This window comes from Bombus affinis, chromosome 17 (genome assembly GCF_024516045.1).
Source record: "Bombus affinis isolate iyBomAffi1 chromosome 17, iyBomAffi1.2, whole genome shotgun sequence".
Lineage (NCBI taxonomy): Eukaryota > Metazoa > Arthropoda > Insecta > Hymenoptera > Apidae > Bombus > Bombus affinis.
The window spans coordinates 5,455,108-5,474,056 of record NC_066360.1 but is presented as its reverse complement, the minus strand read 5'-3'; the positions used below and the strand labels follow the sequence as shown (position 1 = coordinate 5,474,056).

The 18,949-nt window shown below is 38.9% G+C and overlaps 1 protein-coding gene across 1 annotated transcript; it reads right to left on the bottom strand.

The window, feature by feature from the left end:
- Positions 1-975: 975 nt before the first annotated feature.
- LOC126926356 (dynein axonemal heavy chain 9-like) lies at positions 976-1,902 on the bottom strand. Its single transcript, XM_050742696.1, has 2 exons — positions 1,737-1,902; positions 976-1,441 (listed from the first exon to the last, which is right to left on the bottom strand). The coding sequence occupies exons 1-2, from the start codon at positions 1,827-1,829 to the stop codon at positions 1,214-1,216; spliced, it is 321 nt and encodes a 106-aa protein (XP_050598653.1). The 5' UTR covers positions 1,830-1,902; the 3' UTR covers positions 976-1,213.
- Positions 1,903-18,949: the final 17,047 nt, after the last annotated feature.

The window sequence follows — 18,949 nt, the reverse complement described above, 5'->3', positions numbered from 1 at the left end:
GATGGTCAAAGAAATAGAATATTTAAAGAAACATAAGTGTGTGCGAAAATCATTAATCTTTTTATTAGAGTTTATAAACTTCTATAAAGTGAAAGATTTACTTTTCAAATAAAAATTAAATTGAAATTGTATTATTACCTTGAAAAATCGCTTATGTTATAATAATTATCCAAAGTGATATATAGCGGCATTCGACAGCAAAAAACTTTCCAACGGTTTCATCGGTACATGGTATACCACCGTTGATAGACTGTTTACGAGAGACCGACAAAACATAAGCAAGGTCACGACGAAGGGTAAGCGTCGACAGGCTTAATGAGCCATGGATATCCCTACGGTCCTTTCGCCAAACACTCGAAAAAAGGCGTGCGTGACCGCGGTCGCGAAAGTCTAACGAACGCGTGCGTAGTGGGGATACAGTATTGAGGGATCTTCCCAAAGTTCCAAAGGGAAGGTTCCGGTGTTCTTTTATCTTCGACATATATAATATACATACATATGTATACAATACATGTACACTATACATACATAAATTGTATATGTATGTATGTAAATGTAATTTTTTAACGACGATTAATAACATAGTAACAGAGAAATTTGTTTAATTGCTATTTGTGCTTGGGTACGTTCTAAATTATTTAATAATTTATTATTAAAACATATATTGACTAAAAAAAAGCAATTATTAAAGAATATAATGTACGAACTTTGCTAATATCATCACTAATAAAAAGTAATGCTTTATCTTATTAGTAGTTTTTCCTAATTTGATTGCAGGTTACAAGGAAGACAGTTATAGTATGTTTTAAACTATTAGGTCATCCCATAAGTTCGTGCCGACTTTTGTGTATATATTTCATGTGTCGATTTATAAACATACGGCGATAAGGGACCAATGCACTTGAAAAATGGGAAGAAGTTGTACAACGAGAGGGGGATTACATTTTTTCATGAAACTGAAAGGTATCTAAACAATCTTAACATATATAACCACTCAAAAAACGGAACGAACTTATGGGACAACATAATATATCACATTTGCGAGATATATTCCAAATATGTCTTATAATTAATAAAAAATCTGTTAAAGAGTATTAATTTGAAGTTATTACATTACACAAGATAACGTAAATATTGTTTTCTGCTTTCTCTCATTGTTGCAACAGTTACAAATCTTCGATCCATAATTTTTAATTTAACATCATATGATCCATTAAGATTTAAAGTCACTTACCCTATTCCACCCTTGCGCCCCAAATTTTCTACGTTCTGCAAGTACAGCGTGGTAATAACAAAGTGCAAATAATATTGCTTTGAATTCGGTTTCCTTGCTGCAGGACTCCAAAGTTTCCTGGGTAAAGTTATCCAACGCTTTGTGAATATTCGCTTGAATTCCAGATGGTGGTTCGTTCGTGATCTTTATGGCTGATTCTAGTATACCCTATGTACAATTTAACGAACCTTACATTTAGTAATTATCTATCTATATTATTGGCTAAAGTATCACGTGTATAGTAAATTAGGGACTATAATAGGGACCTCAGAATTTTCTCAGATTTTTTAAAGCAAAAGGACAATAAGAAATTAGGCCAGTTAACGAAAGACCTGTAATGCCTACCGCGTTAGTGAAAAACCATATTACCGACGGAGGGTTAAAGAATATAATTAGCACATGTTAACTTAATTAAAAGTGCATATTTTCTTTTGCTTTTTCAAATTGTACAATTGTTTATTACCTGAGGTATTATTGATTCATGAGGATCAGGACTGGGTTCCGCACTAATGAACAAACGATAATCATCATGTGGATTCTCCGAGCACTGTTCCATCTTTTTTTCCAATGTAGGCAACCATTTCCTCACTAAATGGACATTTTGCAAAATTACCCAGTGGCCTTCGTTCGCGGAAAGTTGTATGGCTTCTTCCGCTATGGATTCCTGACCTTGACCCAGTGACACATTATGGAAATTCCTTCCTCCAAAAGTGAAACCCAATTGCATTGCCAGTTTTTCGACGTCCTGAATTTTCATCGTTGTCGTTATTGCACATACATATTCCATGTGATTACGTTGATTTTCGTAACATGTTTTTGTATAATTCATTAGGTATCGATAATTCTTAATTTTAATTGTCTTCGATTCAGGTTATAAACTGGTAAACGAAAGATATGTCATCGAAAGCAACAGAGTATAGGAAATGAGAAGAGTAAGAAAGTATTGCAATTATATTGCATTAAAGAAAAAATATTAAATATTGCGCAGTTTAGTTATAGCTTATTGGTTGTTCAGGGTATGCAAGAATTATATCTTATGACTTTGGTAGATGATCCTACACCTTCAGATCGGTGGAGATTTATTAAAGAAAGGTACCCTATAATAGAATTTCAAGGCTAAATTTTTTGTATGACATTGCTTAATGCTCGTTACGAGGAATAAATATCTGTAAGGAACCATGGGTTACAAATGAACCGTTTTTTTTTGGAAAATGACTTTAAAATTCCATTAGCTCTTATATTAAAATTACATTAGAAAATGTTTACATCTATCAGTTAGATAAAAACTAAGTAATGCCACATTAATGAACAAACAGAAAGCTATTCCTTTGAATTTACGATAACCTATGCTAAATAGAATGAAGCATCTAACTTCATCATTTCAAACTATTACAAAATTACTTACCTTATGGAGAAATCTTTCGTATAAAAATTGAATAGCGTTGAAGAGAATATAATTTAGTACGTGGAATTGCAGAAACGTTAAATACTCTTCGATTTCGATATTGATGAATGTGTTGTAAAAATCGATATTTCAAATAATCTTTTCCTATATGAGAAGTGAATTCGCTTAGTTTCCGGGATATTCACGAAAAACTACCGATATCACTACTGTGAATTCTGTATCTGCAGTTGTGCAGCCGTGACAGCGTATGCATTAGTTTAGTTGCCGATTGCCGGTAACTTATGGTCTCTTTGAAAATGAGGGTCGGGCGAGTTTAAAAGCTTCGTACACAACGTACATATGCGAGGTTGCAAGAGTCTGTTATAACTGATAACTTATAACTCAATTAAAAGTGAATATCATCGGTGTATTAGGTTCAAATATTAAATAATTAAATAACTGTTAATAAACAGAAGATAAGCGACCGGCGACTGGTAACCAGACAGACGCATAGGCTGTCACAGTTGAATATCTATAGGCAGAAAAAAACTATGATTGAGCCGGTAGTTTCTTGCCAATATATTGAAAACTAAACGAGTTCACTTCTTATATACAGTATAGTATATAGGCAAAATATTTCTACAGTATATCAAAAAATCATAGAATCCGAGGGTCGATAACGTTTTTACAGTTTCACCCTATATAGCGTTATATATTGCATACAATATTATGCATTATATATATTATTATTATTACAAGTTAATAGTGTTACACACTAGATAAATAAATAAATAAATAACTTTACGTGTGCATAGCACGTATAAATATGTGTATGCCTTCCATATTCTTTGTAGTCGCAGAGTCGTGTCTTAACTTCGTCTTAACCCGTCTGGTCGAGAATGGGAAGGGGAATAAAGAGTAAACTTCGTTTAAAGGACCTAGCTACGGAGTGAGGAAAGTAGCGATGACTTTTAGTAAGCAGATTGTAAGGAACCGCACGATACTTGGCCCAGAACCTTAGAGACCCGAAGTACTTAACAGAAAAGAACACAAAAGATTCTTAGGAATCTTTTCTTTTTTTTTTATTGTTTATTTAAATTACAATCAATTCTCGCGTTGAGAATTTTCAGCAATTTTTCTGGCGTGGCGCAGTAACGTGGCTAGTATTTATAATAAGTTGATACATATTATAGATAAGTATAATTTGTGAGTAAGTATTATAAATAAGTAAATATTACATTATTAAATAACTAATTGAATCTGTCGTTTAGGTCTAGCGGGTAGTGTCTCTTCAGCCTGCGAATGTGGTCCGTCGTTTCAAATAGTCCAGTGATTAGGGGGTTTCGGTGTTTGTTGACTATTTTGCTATATCTGCAGCTATATTTTGCTATTTCCTCTTTGACTGTGGGTATCTTGAGGTTGTCACGTAAAATAAAAAGAAATTTAAAAGAAAGAAGAAAACTTAATTTTTTTCTTCGTTTATACACTTATAAGATACTTCTGAGCTCTCGCCGTGACCGTTCGAGTGTAACGTAAATCACATCAGAGACCAGGACACACACACACACCGCGGGCAGGATGGTGTCCCGGTCGGCATACTTCGAATCCGATGGACCGACGAGAGAAACACATGGCGACCTTGGCGACGATGTATATTGGCTGAGTACCTGAGGATTCATTTATGGCCTAACGGTCCTTCCATAAAATGTTCCAGAAGCGTAACAACGGTCACGTACGCCTACAGGGTAGTGGGGATAATGAGAGAACAGATGACCGAAAATAAAAAGATTGTAAGGACTCACTCTCGTACGGTCACGGCTAGAGTTCGGAAGTGTCTTATACTTGTATAAACGAAGTAAAAATAAAGTCTTCTTCTTCCTTATAAAATTTCTCTTTATTTTACGTGACACGAGACTGAGGCTCTTACAATATTTTTTTCTTTCGGTGACATCCGTTCCCTCATTATCCCCACTACCCTGTAGGCGTACTTTCTTTTTTTTTTTTTTATTTTTTTTTTATTAGAGTATTTACAATCAATTCTCGTTGAGAATTTTCAGTAACTTAGTTTGGCGTGATACGATGACATGGATTATAATAGTTTTATATTGTTGGTTCTAGTAGAAACTAAGGATTTAATCTAGTGGGTATTTTCTTTTTAGTCTGCGGATCTGGTCCGTCGTGTCCAGTAGTTGGGTGACTAGTGGGTTGTGGTGGTTGTTGACTCTTGTGTTATATCTGCTTCTGGACTTGTGTATTTCATCTTTGACTGTAGGTATCTTGAGGTCACGGTGGATTGTTTCGTTGGTAACATACCAGGGTGCATTTAATAGGGATCTTAGCGTTTTCGATTGAAAGCGTTGGAGTATTTCAATGTTGGAATTACTTGCTGTTCCCCATAGTTGGATTCCGTAGGTCCAGACAGGTTTTATTACGGCCTTGTGGAGGGTTATTTTGTTCTGTATGTTTAGTTTGGAGCGTCGGCCCGTGAGCCAATAAAATTTTTTGAGTTTGTCCCTGAGTTGTTTAGATTTGTCTGGGATATGTTGTTTCCAGGTTAATCTACTGTCCAGAGTCATGCCCAGGTATCTGACTGTGTCCTTGTTGGGAACTGTTATATTGTTAATGGAGACCTGTGGGCAGGTTTGTTTTCGCAGCGTGAAGGTTACATGTGTGGATTTTTTTTCTATTAATTTTGAAGCCCCATTTGTGGAACCACTTTTCCATTGAGTGGAGACCTCGCTGAAGAGTGGATGAGGCTATTATCGGGTTGGTGTGGGACGCTAATAGCGCTGTGTCGTCGGCAAATGTTGCTATGGTTATTTCTGTTGATATTGGTAAATCGGCAGTGTAGATGGAGAATAGAAGGGGTCCGAGAACACTGCCTTGGAGTATGCCCGCTTCTATTGGGTATATGCTGTCGATGGTGTCAGCGCTTGAGAAAACTAAAAAGACCAGATGTAGAGTTTTCGTAGAAGTGGTGACCACTTCAAAACGAATAGTTTGCTTATGTTGGGGGGGAGGTTTATAGATTTGCAGGTGATGAACCGTCTTTATTTTTTTTTTTTTTTTTATGGCTATTAATTTGGCTTTTTTTCATCTTCTGGAAAAACACCTGTTATTTAGCGCATTGTCGAAGAGTACTATGTAGTACCATTTCATTTTGTTAGATAAGTGTTTCGAGCCGGTAAGATCGAAGCCGGAGGATTTTCTGTTGTTTGGAGATGATTATTTCTAGTTGGTTGTAATTGGTAAAGTAGTTTATATCTGGTTCTGGCTGTTTGAGGATGTCCGAGGTGTTTTCGTTTGAGAATATGCAGAATATTTTATTCTTGAGTTTGTTGCGTCGGTGATAATGAGGCGGCACTCGACCTCGGAAATTTCCAACGGCTTCCCGGCACAAAGCGCTTTATCTTTAAAGCGCTAGAAATCAAAGAACTACTCAAACAATCCATAAAGAACACCGAAATGCTAACCAGAATGATAAGCGAACAAAATGCAGTACTAAAACAGCAAACTCAACAAATCACAGTCATGCTACAACTAATTACAAACGTGCTAAGCAAAAAATAAAAACGGATACTCTAAAAATAGCAGCCTGGAACTCAAATGGCCTGCAACAACGGGCCCTCGAAATTAAAACATTCATATACAATAACAATATAGACATACTACTTGTCTCAGAAACACACTTCACTACAAAAAGCTACTTGAAAATACCATACTACACCATATATGATACCAAACACCCCTCAGGAAAAGCTCACGGAGGGACAGCAGTGATAGTCAGAAACGATATCAAACATTATCTACACAGCCAAGTTAACAAAGAATATTTACAAGCAACCACTGTTACAGTTCGAACTAGCAGCAACTACTTCCAGTTGTCAGGAGTATATGTGCCTCCGCGACACAAAATTTTTTTTTTTTTTTTTTTTATTTATTAGAATATTTACAATCAATTCTCGTTGAGAATTTTCAGTAACTTAATTTGGCGTGATACAATGACATGGATTATAATAGCTTTATATTGTTGATTCTAGTAGGACTAAGGGTTTAATCTAGTGGGTATTTTCTTTTTAGTCTGCGGATCTGGTCCGTCGTGTCCAGTAGCTGGGTGACTAGTGGGTTGTGGTGGTTGTTGACTCTTGTGCTATATCTGCTTCTGGACTTGTGTATTTCATCTTTGACTGTAGGTATCTTGAGGTCTCGGTGGATTGTTTCGTTGGTAACATACCAGGGTGCATTTAATAGGGATCTTAGCGTTTTCGATTGAAAGCGTTGGAGTATTTCAATGTTGGAATTACTTGCTGTTCCCCATAGTTGGATTCCGTAGGTCCAGACAGGTTTTATTACGGCTTTGTAGAGGGTTATTTTGTTCTGTATGTTTAGTTTGGAGCGTCGGCCCGTGAGCCAATAGAATTTTCTTAGTTTTTCCTTTAGTTGCTTTGTTTTTTCCGAGATATGTTTTTTCCAAGTTAGCCTCCTGTCCAGGGTCATGCCCAGGTATCTTACGGAGTCCTTGCTTGGGATTATTGTGTTGTTAATGGTGACCTGGGGGCAGGTTTGTTTTCGGAGCGTGAAGGTTACATGGGAGGATTTTTTTTCGTTTATTTTAAAACCCCATTTTTGGAACCACTTTTCCATGGAATCGAGATTTCGCTGGAGAGTGGATGAGGCAATTGCCGGGTCTGCGTGGGTAGCTAATAGTGCTGTGTCGTCGGCAAATGTTGCTATTGTTACCTCGTTTGATATGGGTAAGTCGGCAGTGTAGATGGAGAATAGTAGGGGTCCGAGGACACTACCTTGCGGTATGCCGGATTCTATTGGGAATGTTGCGGAAGTGGCGCCTAGACATTTAACTATGAATTGTCTGTTGGTAAGGTAGGATTTTAAGATGGAGTAGTATGGGTGGGGTAGGATTTTTTTAAGCTTGTAGAGTAGCCCTTCATGCCATACTTTATCGAATGCCTGTTGGATGTCTAGGAATACGGCTGAGCAGTATTTTTTCTTTTCAAGGGTTTGGCTGATCATGTGGGTTATGCGGTGGATTTGCTCTACTGTTGAGTGTTGTTTTCGGAAGCCGAATTGGTGATCTGGGAGAGTTTTCAATTCTTCTAGGAGTGGAAGGAGACGATTCGTGAGCATCCTCTCGAATAGTTTAGACAGGGTAGGTAAGAGACTGATTGGGCGATAGGAGCTGGCTTCATATATTGGTTTACCGGGTTTGGGGATGAGGGTGATTAGTGAGATTTTCCACGCCTTAGGAAAGTGTTCTAGGCGGAGGATGGCGTTGAAGATTGATGCGATGAGTGCGATCCCTTTTATGGGGAGTTCCTTGATTGCTTTATTTCCTATTAGGTCGTGACCTGCTGCTTTCTTGGGGTTTAGGCGACTGATTGCTTCTATGATCTCTGCAGAAGTGAAGGGTTCAATAGGAGAGGACATTTGGAAGGGAGTGTGCAGGTATTCTGTAACGTCCGTAGCAGTTATGGAGGAACGGGCTTTGAATACTTCAGACAAGTGTTTGGCAAATAGGTTGGTTTCTTCTATAGGGCTACGCGCCCTTCCACCTTGCGGGCGGCGGATTGGAGGTATTATTTGTGAGGGGCGCGTGAGTTTCCTGGAGGCCTTCCATAGTGAGTAGTTGGAGTCGGCTGTGGGGGACAAGCTGGCGAGATATTTGTGAAAACAGTCATTATTGTAGTTTTTTATGGTTTTGGATAGTTTTCTAGTTGCGTTGTTTAGTTTGCGTTTGTCCTCCGATGTTCTATGGGTCTGCCATACTCTTCTTAGTCTACGTTTTTCTGCTATTTTTTTTTAAATGTACTGGGGATATTCGTGTTTGCTGATGGACGTTATTGCCGGTGTGGAGAAGCGGATAGCGTTTATTATGCTCGTGTTTAGGTATTCCGTGGCTGCTTCGATTTCTTCATTGGTTTTTAGTGAAGTTGAGGCTGAAGTTGTGTGTGTGAAGATTTCTCTAAAGAGCTGCCAGTTGGTGTGTTGGTTATGAATGGAGCCATTAGGTGTATTCTCGATGATAGTTGAACTGACTGTTACTATCACGGGGGAATGATCAGAGGAGAGGTCAGCCGAGGAATTGATTTGGACGTGTCTTGACGAGATATTTTTAGTTATGAAGAAATCAAGGAGATCGGGTATTTTGTTTGTGTCGGTGGGCCAGTGTGTGGGTTCGTATGTGGTAAGGTAGTTGAGGTTGTTGGTTAATATGCTGTTGAGGAGGTTTTTGCCTCTTACTGTAACCAGTCTGCTGCCCCATTGGGTGTGTTTGGCGTTGTAGTCTCCTCCGGCTATGAATTTGCTGCCCAGGGTGTCCAGGAAGTGGTCAAAGTCGTCTTTGGCGATGGAGTGTCTGGGAGGGCAGTATACAGCTGAGGTGGTGATTGTACCATGACAGTCTTCTATTGCTACGTTTGTTGCTTGGAGGTAGTCCTTCTGGAATGGTTGAAGTTCGTAGTGCTTGATGTTTGACTTGATTATGATTCCGGTGCCGCCGTGAGCTTTTCCGCTGGGGTGTTGGGTATGGTAGAACTTGTATCCGTTTATGTTCAGGTAGTTTTTGTCGGTGAAGTGGGTTTCAGATATGAGCATTATGTCGATTAGCTGGTGTTTTAGGAAGAGTTCTAGCTCAAGTTTGCGTTGCGCTAGACCATTGGCGTTCCACAGAGCTATGCGTCTTGGTTTTATTTTGTGTCTGGGCGTATTAATTTTTCCATTATGATTGTTAATAGCGATAGCAAATTGTTTATTTGCTCTGATTGTTTCTCTATTAGCTTTTCAAGTCTAGAGACGTTGTCTGTGTTAGGTGAGGTGGGGGCACTATTTTGGGGAGGATCCCTGTGGCTATTTGGTGTATTTTGAGTGCCTTGTACCGCTTGGGCATAGGAGTTTGAGGGAGTGGTGAGTTTGATAGGGCTGGGTGTTTGATTGGTTGGGGGGATTGGGATAACGGTGGATTTCGGCGAGCTGGGTGTTTGGTAATTTTCCTCTTTTGTTCTAAGTTTGGGGTATTTGCTTGAGTACAGAGTTTTGTAGGCTGAGCAGCCTTTGTAGTTGGCAGGATGATCACCTTGACAGTGGATGCACTTCGCTGGGGTTTCCGGTGATTTCCTGCACTGGTCGGTGGGGTGTGTACCTGCACATTTGACGCAGCGGAAGGTGTGGTTGCAGTATTTCTGGGTGTGCCCATATCTTTGGCACCTTTTGCATTGGACTATCTCCTTTTTGGTTTGCGGTGGTTCGAATTTAACGATGGCGTTCATTATGCGACTGATATTGTAGATTTCCTTGTTGTTTGGTTTCTGTTTTAAATCAATGAAAAATAGGGATAGCGGGTCTTTTGTGACTCTATGCCTTATGTTGCTGACATTGGTGACTTCGTGGCCGAGTTTCGATAGTTCTATTTTTAGTTCGTCGATGTCTGCGGAGTGGTGGATGTTTCGTAGCACCACCCGAAAAGGTATTTCTTCTTTGAGTTGGTAGGTGTGGAAGTTGGCGTTCAGGGCCCTGAGTGTCTTGGTGAGCTTCCTGTAAGCTTCTGGATTCGTAGGCAGGATTTTTACCTGATTGTTGGTTATCTTCAGGTTATAGTCCTCCTTGGAGATATCTCTCTCTAAGGACTTGGTCATTGTCTGGATGTCGATGACATCGTTAATAAATATTGGTGGGGGTAGGGGGGCGTCTCTGTGCGTGGTGGTTAAGTGGTGAGCCTGCGGTTTCCATGGCATCGTTGGTGGATTCCAAAATTGCGAACCTGTTGTGGGTGTTAATTTGCGTTGGTGGATGTTCGTTCGAGTTTGTGTCTGCTGGTTCGGTTTTGCGTTTTTTCGCCTTATTGGCGTCGTTGGCACGGGGGGATCTGCAGAATTTCTGCCACGGAGGGAGTAGCGCGGGGTAGTAATGGGTTTGGACAGGCGAGCCTGGTCGTGATTGTTGGGCCATCATCGAGCTAGCTATTTCAATATGAATAACTAGTCGTGAGGCTATGCGGCAAGGATCGGGTTGGGGTTAGGTGCGTAGGCTTTTCTTCTCTCTGGCGGATAGGAAACACTTGGGAAGATAGGAGCACGTTGTGTTCACTTTCGACGGTTGGGCGACACGTGTTGTTTTCGAACTTCACTGGGCACTGGGAAAAATACATAAGAAATAATAACCTCAATATATTATCCACAGGAACACCGACACATTGGCCGACTGACCTGAACAAAAAACCAGATCTTCTGGACTTTGCAGTTACAAGGGGACTAAACACAAATAAACTAAAAATAACACCCAACCTCGAGCTCAGCTCCGATCATACACCCATAATAATTGAATACAGAAACAAACCAATTCACTATAGCAAACCAGAAACACTATGCTACAAAACCACCAAATGGCAAACCTTCAAAGAAATAATAGAAAGCAAAATAAACTGCAACATCCCGTTAAAAACTCCTGAACACATAGAACAGGCAGTAGCAACATTGACAGCAACTATTCAGGAAGCAGCAAGGACAACCACTACTCCCGAACCAACCAGCAGACAAACAATAACAATCCCGCAAGAAATACTCGACAAAATCAAAGAAAAAAGAAAAGCAAAAGCAAAATGGCAAAAATACAGAACCCGAGAAAACAAAAAACACTTAAACAAACTTGCAAAGGAAATAAAAAACAAAATAAAGGAGCACAACGATAACGAATTCGCAAAGTTCATAGGGACACTCTCCACACACGAGAACACCAACTACTCACTATGGAAAGCCACGAAAAAAATAAGGAAGCCAATAATACCCGTCCCGGCAATCAGAAAAGCAGATAACACATGGGCAAGAAGCAACGAAGAACAAGCTGAAGAATTCTCCAACCACCTCTGCAACACATTCACGCCACACATTATCAACAACAGCAACCTCAAAAGTCATACGGAGGAGGATCCACAAACCACTACTACCACAGCCGACAAGGAATACACCATACCTAAAACATCGGCACAAGAAATTAGAAACATAATTGATAAAACAAAAAACAACAAAGCGCCAGGAATCGACCTAATCAATGGTAAAATCTTGAAAAACCTTCCGCCAAAAGCAATAAGACTAATTACAATAATATTCAATGCAATTCTAAGAATTCAATACTTCCCCAAACCATGGAAATTAGCACAAATCAAAATGTTACATAAACCAGGCAAAGACCCGCACCAAACTGCATCTTACAGACCAATATCACTGCTCCCAGTATTTTCCAAAATACTGGAAAAGATAATATACGACCGCATAAAACCAATAATAGAGACAAAAAAACTAATACCGGATCACCAATTTGGTTTCAAAAACAAACACTCCACGATAGAGCAAATGCACAGGCTTATAAACGAAATAATAGTAGCACTAGAAAACAAGGAATACTGCACAGCCCTCTTTATAGACATAGAGAAAGCATTCGATAAAATTAAGCATGAAAGTCTACTACAAACAATTAGGAAACAATTCCCGGAGCAAATACACCACTTAATAAAATCCTACCTAAGCAGCAGAACCTTCGTAATAAAAATCAAGGACACACATTCTCAAGTTAAAGACATCAAGGCCGGGGTACCACAAGGAAGCGTCCTAGGCCCAATACTATACACATTATACACGGCGAACATACCAACAACTACCAACAGCACAGTATTGACATTCGCGGACGACACAGCTATACTAGTCAGGCATACTAACCCAGAAACGGCAGTCAAAATACTACAAGAACATATCGTAAAAATAGAAAATTGGCTACAAGAAAAACAATTAAAAGCAAACCCCAATAAATGCAACCATATTACATTCACGCTACGGAAAAAGATACCACCAAACATCCTATTGAACGGTACGCATATAACGCAAACAAAGCATGTCAAATACCTAGGACTCCACTTAGATCAAAAATTTACCTGGAAACTACACATCAAATCAATAGTAGAAAAAATACAGAAAACAAGGAGACAAATGTATTGGCTAACAAGCCGAAAATCCAAACTAAGCACAGAAAATAAAGTAAAAATATATAAAACGATCATAAAACCAATCTGGACGTACGGAATACCACTATGGGGGACGGCAGCAATGAGCCATATAAACAAAATAGAGGTAATACAGGCTAAAATACTCAGAACAATAGTAAACGGACCTTGGTACGTCAGAAACGAAGATATACGAAGGGACCTGGGAATGCCAACGGTCAAGGAAGAAATCAGCAGATACTCCGAGAAATACAAATCAAGAATAGCAACACACATAAACCGGCTAGCTGCGGAAACATACAAAATCACAAATATGGACAGAAGACTAAAAAGAAAGCACCCAGCAGATCTTATAAAGGACATAACCTAACAAACACGAGGATGGTACCCCGCTGGGGGTAGCCACCAACATGCTAATGTAACCGCTAAAAAATTCCACCAAATGTCCAAATTGGACAAATAGTGAATTTAAATAAATAAATAAATAAAAAAAAAAAAAAATCTTTAAAGCGCTATGCCGACAAGCCTAATGTGCCATCGTTATCCCTACGACTCTTTCGCCGAATCTTCGGGAGAACGCATACCCAGCAACCGTCGCGGACTTCTACCAAACGAGCGCGATATCGATGGCCAACAAAGAAAAGAATCGGCGTGGCTTTTGAATCAAAGAGATTCAATCTGCCCCGAACTGCGAAGTGCGAGGGATTACACGTGGCAAACACAGAGAGACGAGAGTCGACCCCTGATAGCCACCGTTAAGCATCATTTGTTATCAAGCGTTGTTAAAAGTTAACTGTTGTCAATCGTTATCTTTTGTTAATCGTTATTTGTTGTTAACTGTCAAAAGTAATAAACGTTATTGTTAAAAATCAGAAGTATTTCTCGTGTACGCAATCACGACATATACCACCTCGATAATAATTCTGTTTAGTTGTTCTCGACCTATGTGTTCGTGTTGTGTGTGTTTTGGAAAAGTGGGTGCCGATAATGTCTAGTTTTTCGGTTGTTTTAGATATTACGAAGTTATTGTGACATACGAGACCATCGCACCGCTTCAGAGACCACGACACACACCGCGGCAAGATGGATGCCAGATGTCTACACATCCTTACTGGGTACCTTCGATAGGCTTAGGGACCGACCATAAATCTGGCCATTTTCATAGTTAAGGTCCTTCAAACCAAGCAAGGATCTTTCCTTTCAAGTGTCCTTTACATTTATTGTTTACCAAGGCTAGATACGGGAAACTTGGATTTTCTCACGTTCTGTATCTTCCTTTACCAACTTTCTCTTGTCCCTTAAATTTAAGGCTTACGTTTTAAAGACAAGAAGGTTGAGCCGTAACGGAACTTTATGTTTCTTTTCTATGGAACTTTATTAAATAACACAACTTTATAAGCGCTGTTTACGCGTCTGATCTGAGAGATGTTGATTGATGAGAGTTTGTATTTTCAGTCCCGAGCTGTTCTGGTATCATCACCGAGAAAAGCTCGGTGTGAGTGTATCCTTTGAACTAACAACGCGGATTCGTTTTTCACACTTTTCGTTCGGAAAAGTGAGGAAACGAACGAGGGTATGATGGTAAAGTGAGTTTTGTTCCTTTGGTCTGAAAATTTGATTTATATGCGAGAACATGCTAGCAGAGTCTTTTTTGGAGATATTTTTTATTTTGTTTGTCCAGTATTGATTTATAGAGTTTGCGAATTCTTGTTTTAGTTGTGATTTTATTTCGTGTAGCAGGTACTTTGGGAATTCTATGTCTTCTCTTTTGTCGCAAGAGTAGCTGTATATTAGGTTGTTTAATTTGGATAGTATGTAGCTTTTATCTCGTTGTAGTTTTTTTATTTTATAGTTTACATAGGGCTCGCAGGAATCTTTTTCTTTTAGCGTCGGCACGGATTCTTGTAGGGCGATTTGTATATGTTTTTCTATTTCGTCTATGAACGAGTCGATTTGTCTGTCTGTTAGGTTGACATTGTTATAGATTTTTATGTCGCAGTTCTGTTCGAGTAGGTTTTGGAACTTTTTCCAGTCTGTCTTTTTGTAGTTGTACCTGGGTGTTTCGGTCTGTGTTTCAAGCGTTAGGCAGTCAGATGTATACGAGAACGAGTGCACTCAGCGCGGTATGAGCGTTGCCTGTGTTTATTCGAGCTATCGCGGGGAGACGCGGTCGTTAGAATACGCGTCAACGGGAGTCGTAAATTCCCGTTACGATTAGAATAATCGACACCACGAATAGTTCGATCCCCGTATTTCGGTTAGGATAATCGGGGTGGTTAATGCGGTATAACACTGGGAGTCAGAGTTATAATAATGTATATTTCCAACACTTTATAAAATCACACAAAGTAGTAACGCCGTTGATTAAGATACAGATCACGAGAGAAGGGTTAGTCTTGGATGAGAGAAGGAGAGCTTTAGGCGCTCTAGGCCCTTGAGAGTTATAGGAACTGTCGGAGTTCTGGATAAGTGAGAGCCTTAGAAGACTCTAGGCCGTGTAGGCACCTTGAGAAATGATGAAGAAACTCAGAAAGATACAGGAACGGTGAGAGTTGTAGGAAATGCAGGAACTCTAGGCACCGTGAGAGACGATCAAACTCTAAAGTTTTATTCTAATGTGAATGCGGAGGAAAGCTTGGTATGGGTGTGCCCTTTGAACGAAGAACGCGGATTCGTTGCTTACATTTTCAGTTAGTAACGTGAGGGAAATAATCCGCGATGTCGATTGGTTGGGACCAATGTTAGGAAGGAAGAGAGGAGGAAGAAACCTCCTACCAAATTGGATCCTAGGCGACATTGTTTATAGGGAAACTCAGATTTTCCGTTAGGTATATCTCCGCTTTCTTCGTAATTCTTAAGAGCACATAATAAACCCAAGGACCTTTCTAAAAACCGGCCGAAAACACTTCTGGAATTAGAAAGTCTTTTCTGGCAAACAGATGTGCTTAGACCATGTGTGCGAACAATGCAGCTAGAATTGCAACTTTATAGTGGGTCCTTGGGCCTATGGAGTGTTAGAAGGACGACAGGTAGACCGTTGGTTGGCAAGCCGCGCGGGATGGCGTGCAGATGTGTTGCGCGGCGTAACAGCCTGAAATAAGTAATTTTTTTATTTGTCTTTGATGGTCAAAGAAATAGAATATTTAATGAAACATGTGTGTGCCAAAATGAAAATGATACAATGTATGGTAATGGTCGCATGATACTAAAACATTGCAATTTCTTCATGCTTAGAATAAAGATTATTAAAAATTGATTGTTAAAGAAGCCGAATTGATTTTTTTTGGGGGGGGGGATTACCTTATTTTTTGTGTAAAAGGAGATTAGGGTGTCATTTATGACTATTTCGAATATTTTGATTACGTTGGCTAGGATACATAATATCGCAGGTTTGAGAGCAAGGAACGGTTTTTATTTTTTTTCTTTTGTGATGGCTCTTAAAATTATTAAGGAGCACTATATAATAACATTTTATTCTGTTTGAGCAGAATGTTCAGGATGTCGTCGAAACCGGATGATTTTTAATTGTTTAATTTAGAGAAAATGATTTTTATTCGGTTGTAATTTGCAAAGAAGTTTATTTCTGTGTCTGGTTGTTTGGGTTTGTCCGAGGAGTTTTCATTAGAAAATATGAAGGTTGTCTTATTTAGCGATATGTCTCGCTCTATTTATTTTTCAGTTTGTTTGTTTCGGCAATGATAATTCTGTTTAATTGTTCTCGACCCATGTGTTCGTGTGTGTGTATGTTTTGGAAAAGTGAGTGTCGATAACATATAGTTTTTCCGTTGTTTTACATGTCATAAAATAACTAGACTTCATGTTTTTATTGGTGTTCTGTATCGCTATACCTGCATCTTGGTGGAGGGGAGCTTTCTCTGGAGACAGTTTGAAAGAAGAGATAGAGTTTGGTTCTTTTAACCTAGAAATTTTATTTGTCTGTGGGAACATGCTAGCTGAGTTTTTTTAGGCATATTTTTTTTATTTTGTTTGCTCATCTTCTGTTTCATCGTAAAAATAGCTGTATTTTAGATTGTTTATTTTGGATAGTACGTAGCTTTTTTCTCGTTGTAGTTCGCTTTCGCAGTCAAGGCGTTATTTTGGAAGGGTACTCCGATAGCTAAAACGATTCCCTTCAACATTCGTAGCAGTATTTCTAACTTCCTATGCTATGAGTTTATTGTAAGGGTAATTGACGGATTTTAACGGTCCGAACGGTCGAGCGCCCCTTACCCCTCGCTCAATAACATCGAAGCATGGCATTCATTCAGGTATCGTTCACGCTCTTCTCGGGAAGGATCCCCCGCACTTGGTGCGCCTTAACGTCGTAATCGCCATCTTGCGGACGAAGATGCCGTTTGACGATTATCTTCATAACCAATCAGCGTGCGGATTTGGGGCCCTCCGTTTTGATCCTTGTTGGAGTCTAATACGTGTTGGGCTCGCTCGAGTCTAACAACGGTATCGGCAGTCTCGTTCGAGTGGTTCAACCGTGAACACGTAGGAGACAGTCAGCTTCAGTGCCTCTGATTCGCTAAACGTGGAGTAACGAACCGTTTCAATCTCTCAGTGCTCTTCAAGCGCTCCTGCAGGCTCAATCTTACCATCAGACGTAACGATCAGTGGACAGTCCTCTGCGAAGTCTTCAGTTTTGAACGATATCTCCCAGCATACGTGAAGGTAAGTATCATTTTAGTGATCGAACACTTGTACAGGTTAGACGTATCGTTATTTCTTTAACCGTTTGAGTACTAACAGCGTGATCACTGTTTAGATTTTCTATCGAAAAGTCCCAGTACATTTGAACGCTACGGACGACAGACGGTATTTTGGATTACGTTATTATCTTAATAATTTCTATTGAACAAAAGTTGAAATAATTATAAACTAATAGTATGCATATATAAAAATATAGATGTATTTCATAAGAATAACGAATATGACGAGCGCTTTCATGCCGCTTGTTTCTTTTCGCAATCGATTAAGAGGTTATCTTGTCGTTCGGGACTTTTCGACCCTGGTTTTTCAAAAACCCCGGGGCTCAAACGGTTAAATTATGTCAATATTATCATAAATAATTACTTTTCTATTTACTCTATATGATTTTCGAAACATTAAAAGATTGTTATTACTCGACTATTTCAGTATTGATTGATACATTTTTAATTACGGTTAAACTTGTCGCTACTGGTGTGAGAGACTGTAAAATTGATTCGAAACAGTATTTTACAGAGACTGATGAAACCGACGAGTTAGATAACGAGTTAGATATTTATATAATTAAAAGTTATTTCTGTTTCTGATTTTTCTTTGCGAATATGTTAACTGTGCTTGAGCAGCGCTGGGTCAAATTTATCGGAAAAATATTTGAAATAGTATTTTAAGTTGTTGCTGGTCTACAGTACGAATAAAATATTTTATGTATTAAAGAAATATGTAGTAAAGAATAAACTATCTTTCTTTTCACAATGTGGTATATAAAATAAAGTATCTCATCTTTGTATTGTAGATTGAGTTTAAAATGTTTCTTAACAATGAATATTGATTAAGCAGAAGGTTAATATAAGGATACGAGAATCCAAAATATTTACAAATTAAATTTATGTTCTTGTTAACCCTGATGCATTCTCCGGGTCTCTTTGTTCTTACTGCTCTCCTTTTTTTCTCTCAGAACTTCTGTGTTCTTTAAACATATAGAGCAAAATGTTATCCGACTATTGAAACCGATACGTTTGAGAAAAAGACGTGCGATTATAGAAAATTTAGGGAACGCACTGATACAAAATTATATTATAAGACGGTAATATGACCCGCGTAGGAAAGCTGCAAAAGAAATAGCAGAGAGTTTTAAGAATACATCGGAACATTTCAAAGAGAAAATAAGAGTTCGTAAAAATTGTACTAATGCCAAAATTTTGTTTGCTAGAATAGAATGTACTGGTTCTTTGCAATGAAAGTGTAGAGGACTGGTAAATAGGATATTTGGCCGTGATATTTACTGGACGTTATAGCTTGTTGTCGTAACCGTTGAATATATTTAAAAATGATAAATACATATACAGATTATATTCGCTGAGTCGCTCGTACACAGTATAAATCGCAAAGTAAAATTACTAATTAATACTCAGTAAATGCTCGCTAGATAATCGTCGATAACTCGGTAGATAACTTGTGATAACACTTGGATAGCTCGTCGATACAGAAAGATACTCGTAGATGCTGATAGATACTAAACTCTTTTCTATTTGGGTTTCTGTTAGGTTTCTTACTGGCTGGGAGGGAGTCGGAA

Excerpts from the sequence above, each read along its gene's own strand:
- LOC126926356 (XM_050742696.1), bottom strand. The coding sequence starts at position 1,829 with ATGGAACAGTGCTCGGAGAATCCACATGATGATTATCGTTTGTTCATT. Across the intron at positions 1,442-1,736 it reads ATGAATCAATAATACCTCAG|GGTATACTAGAATCAGCCAT; the intron begins GTAATAAACAAT and ends AATTGTACATAG.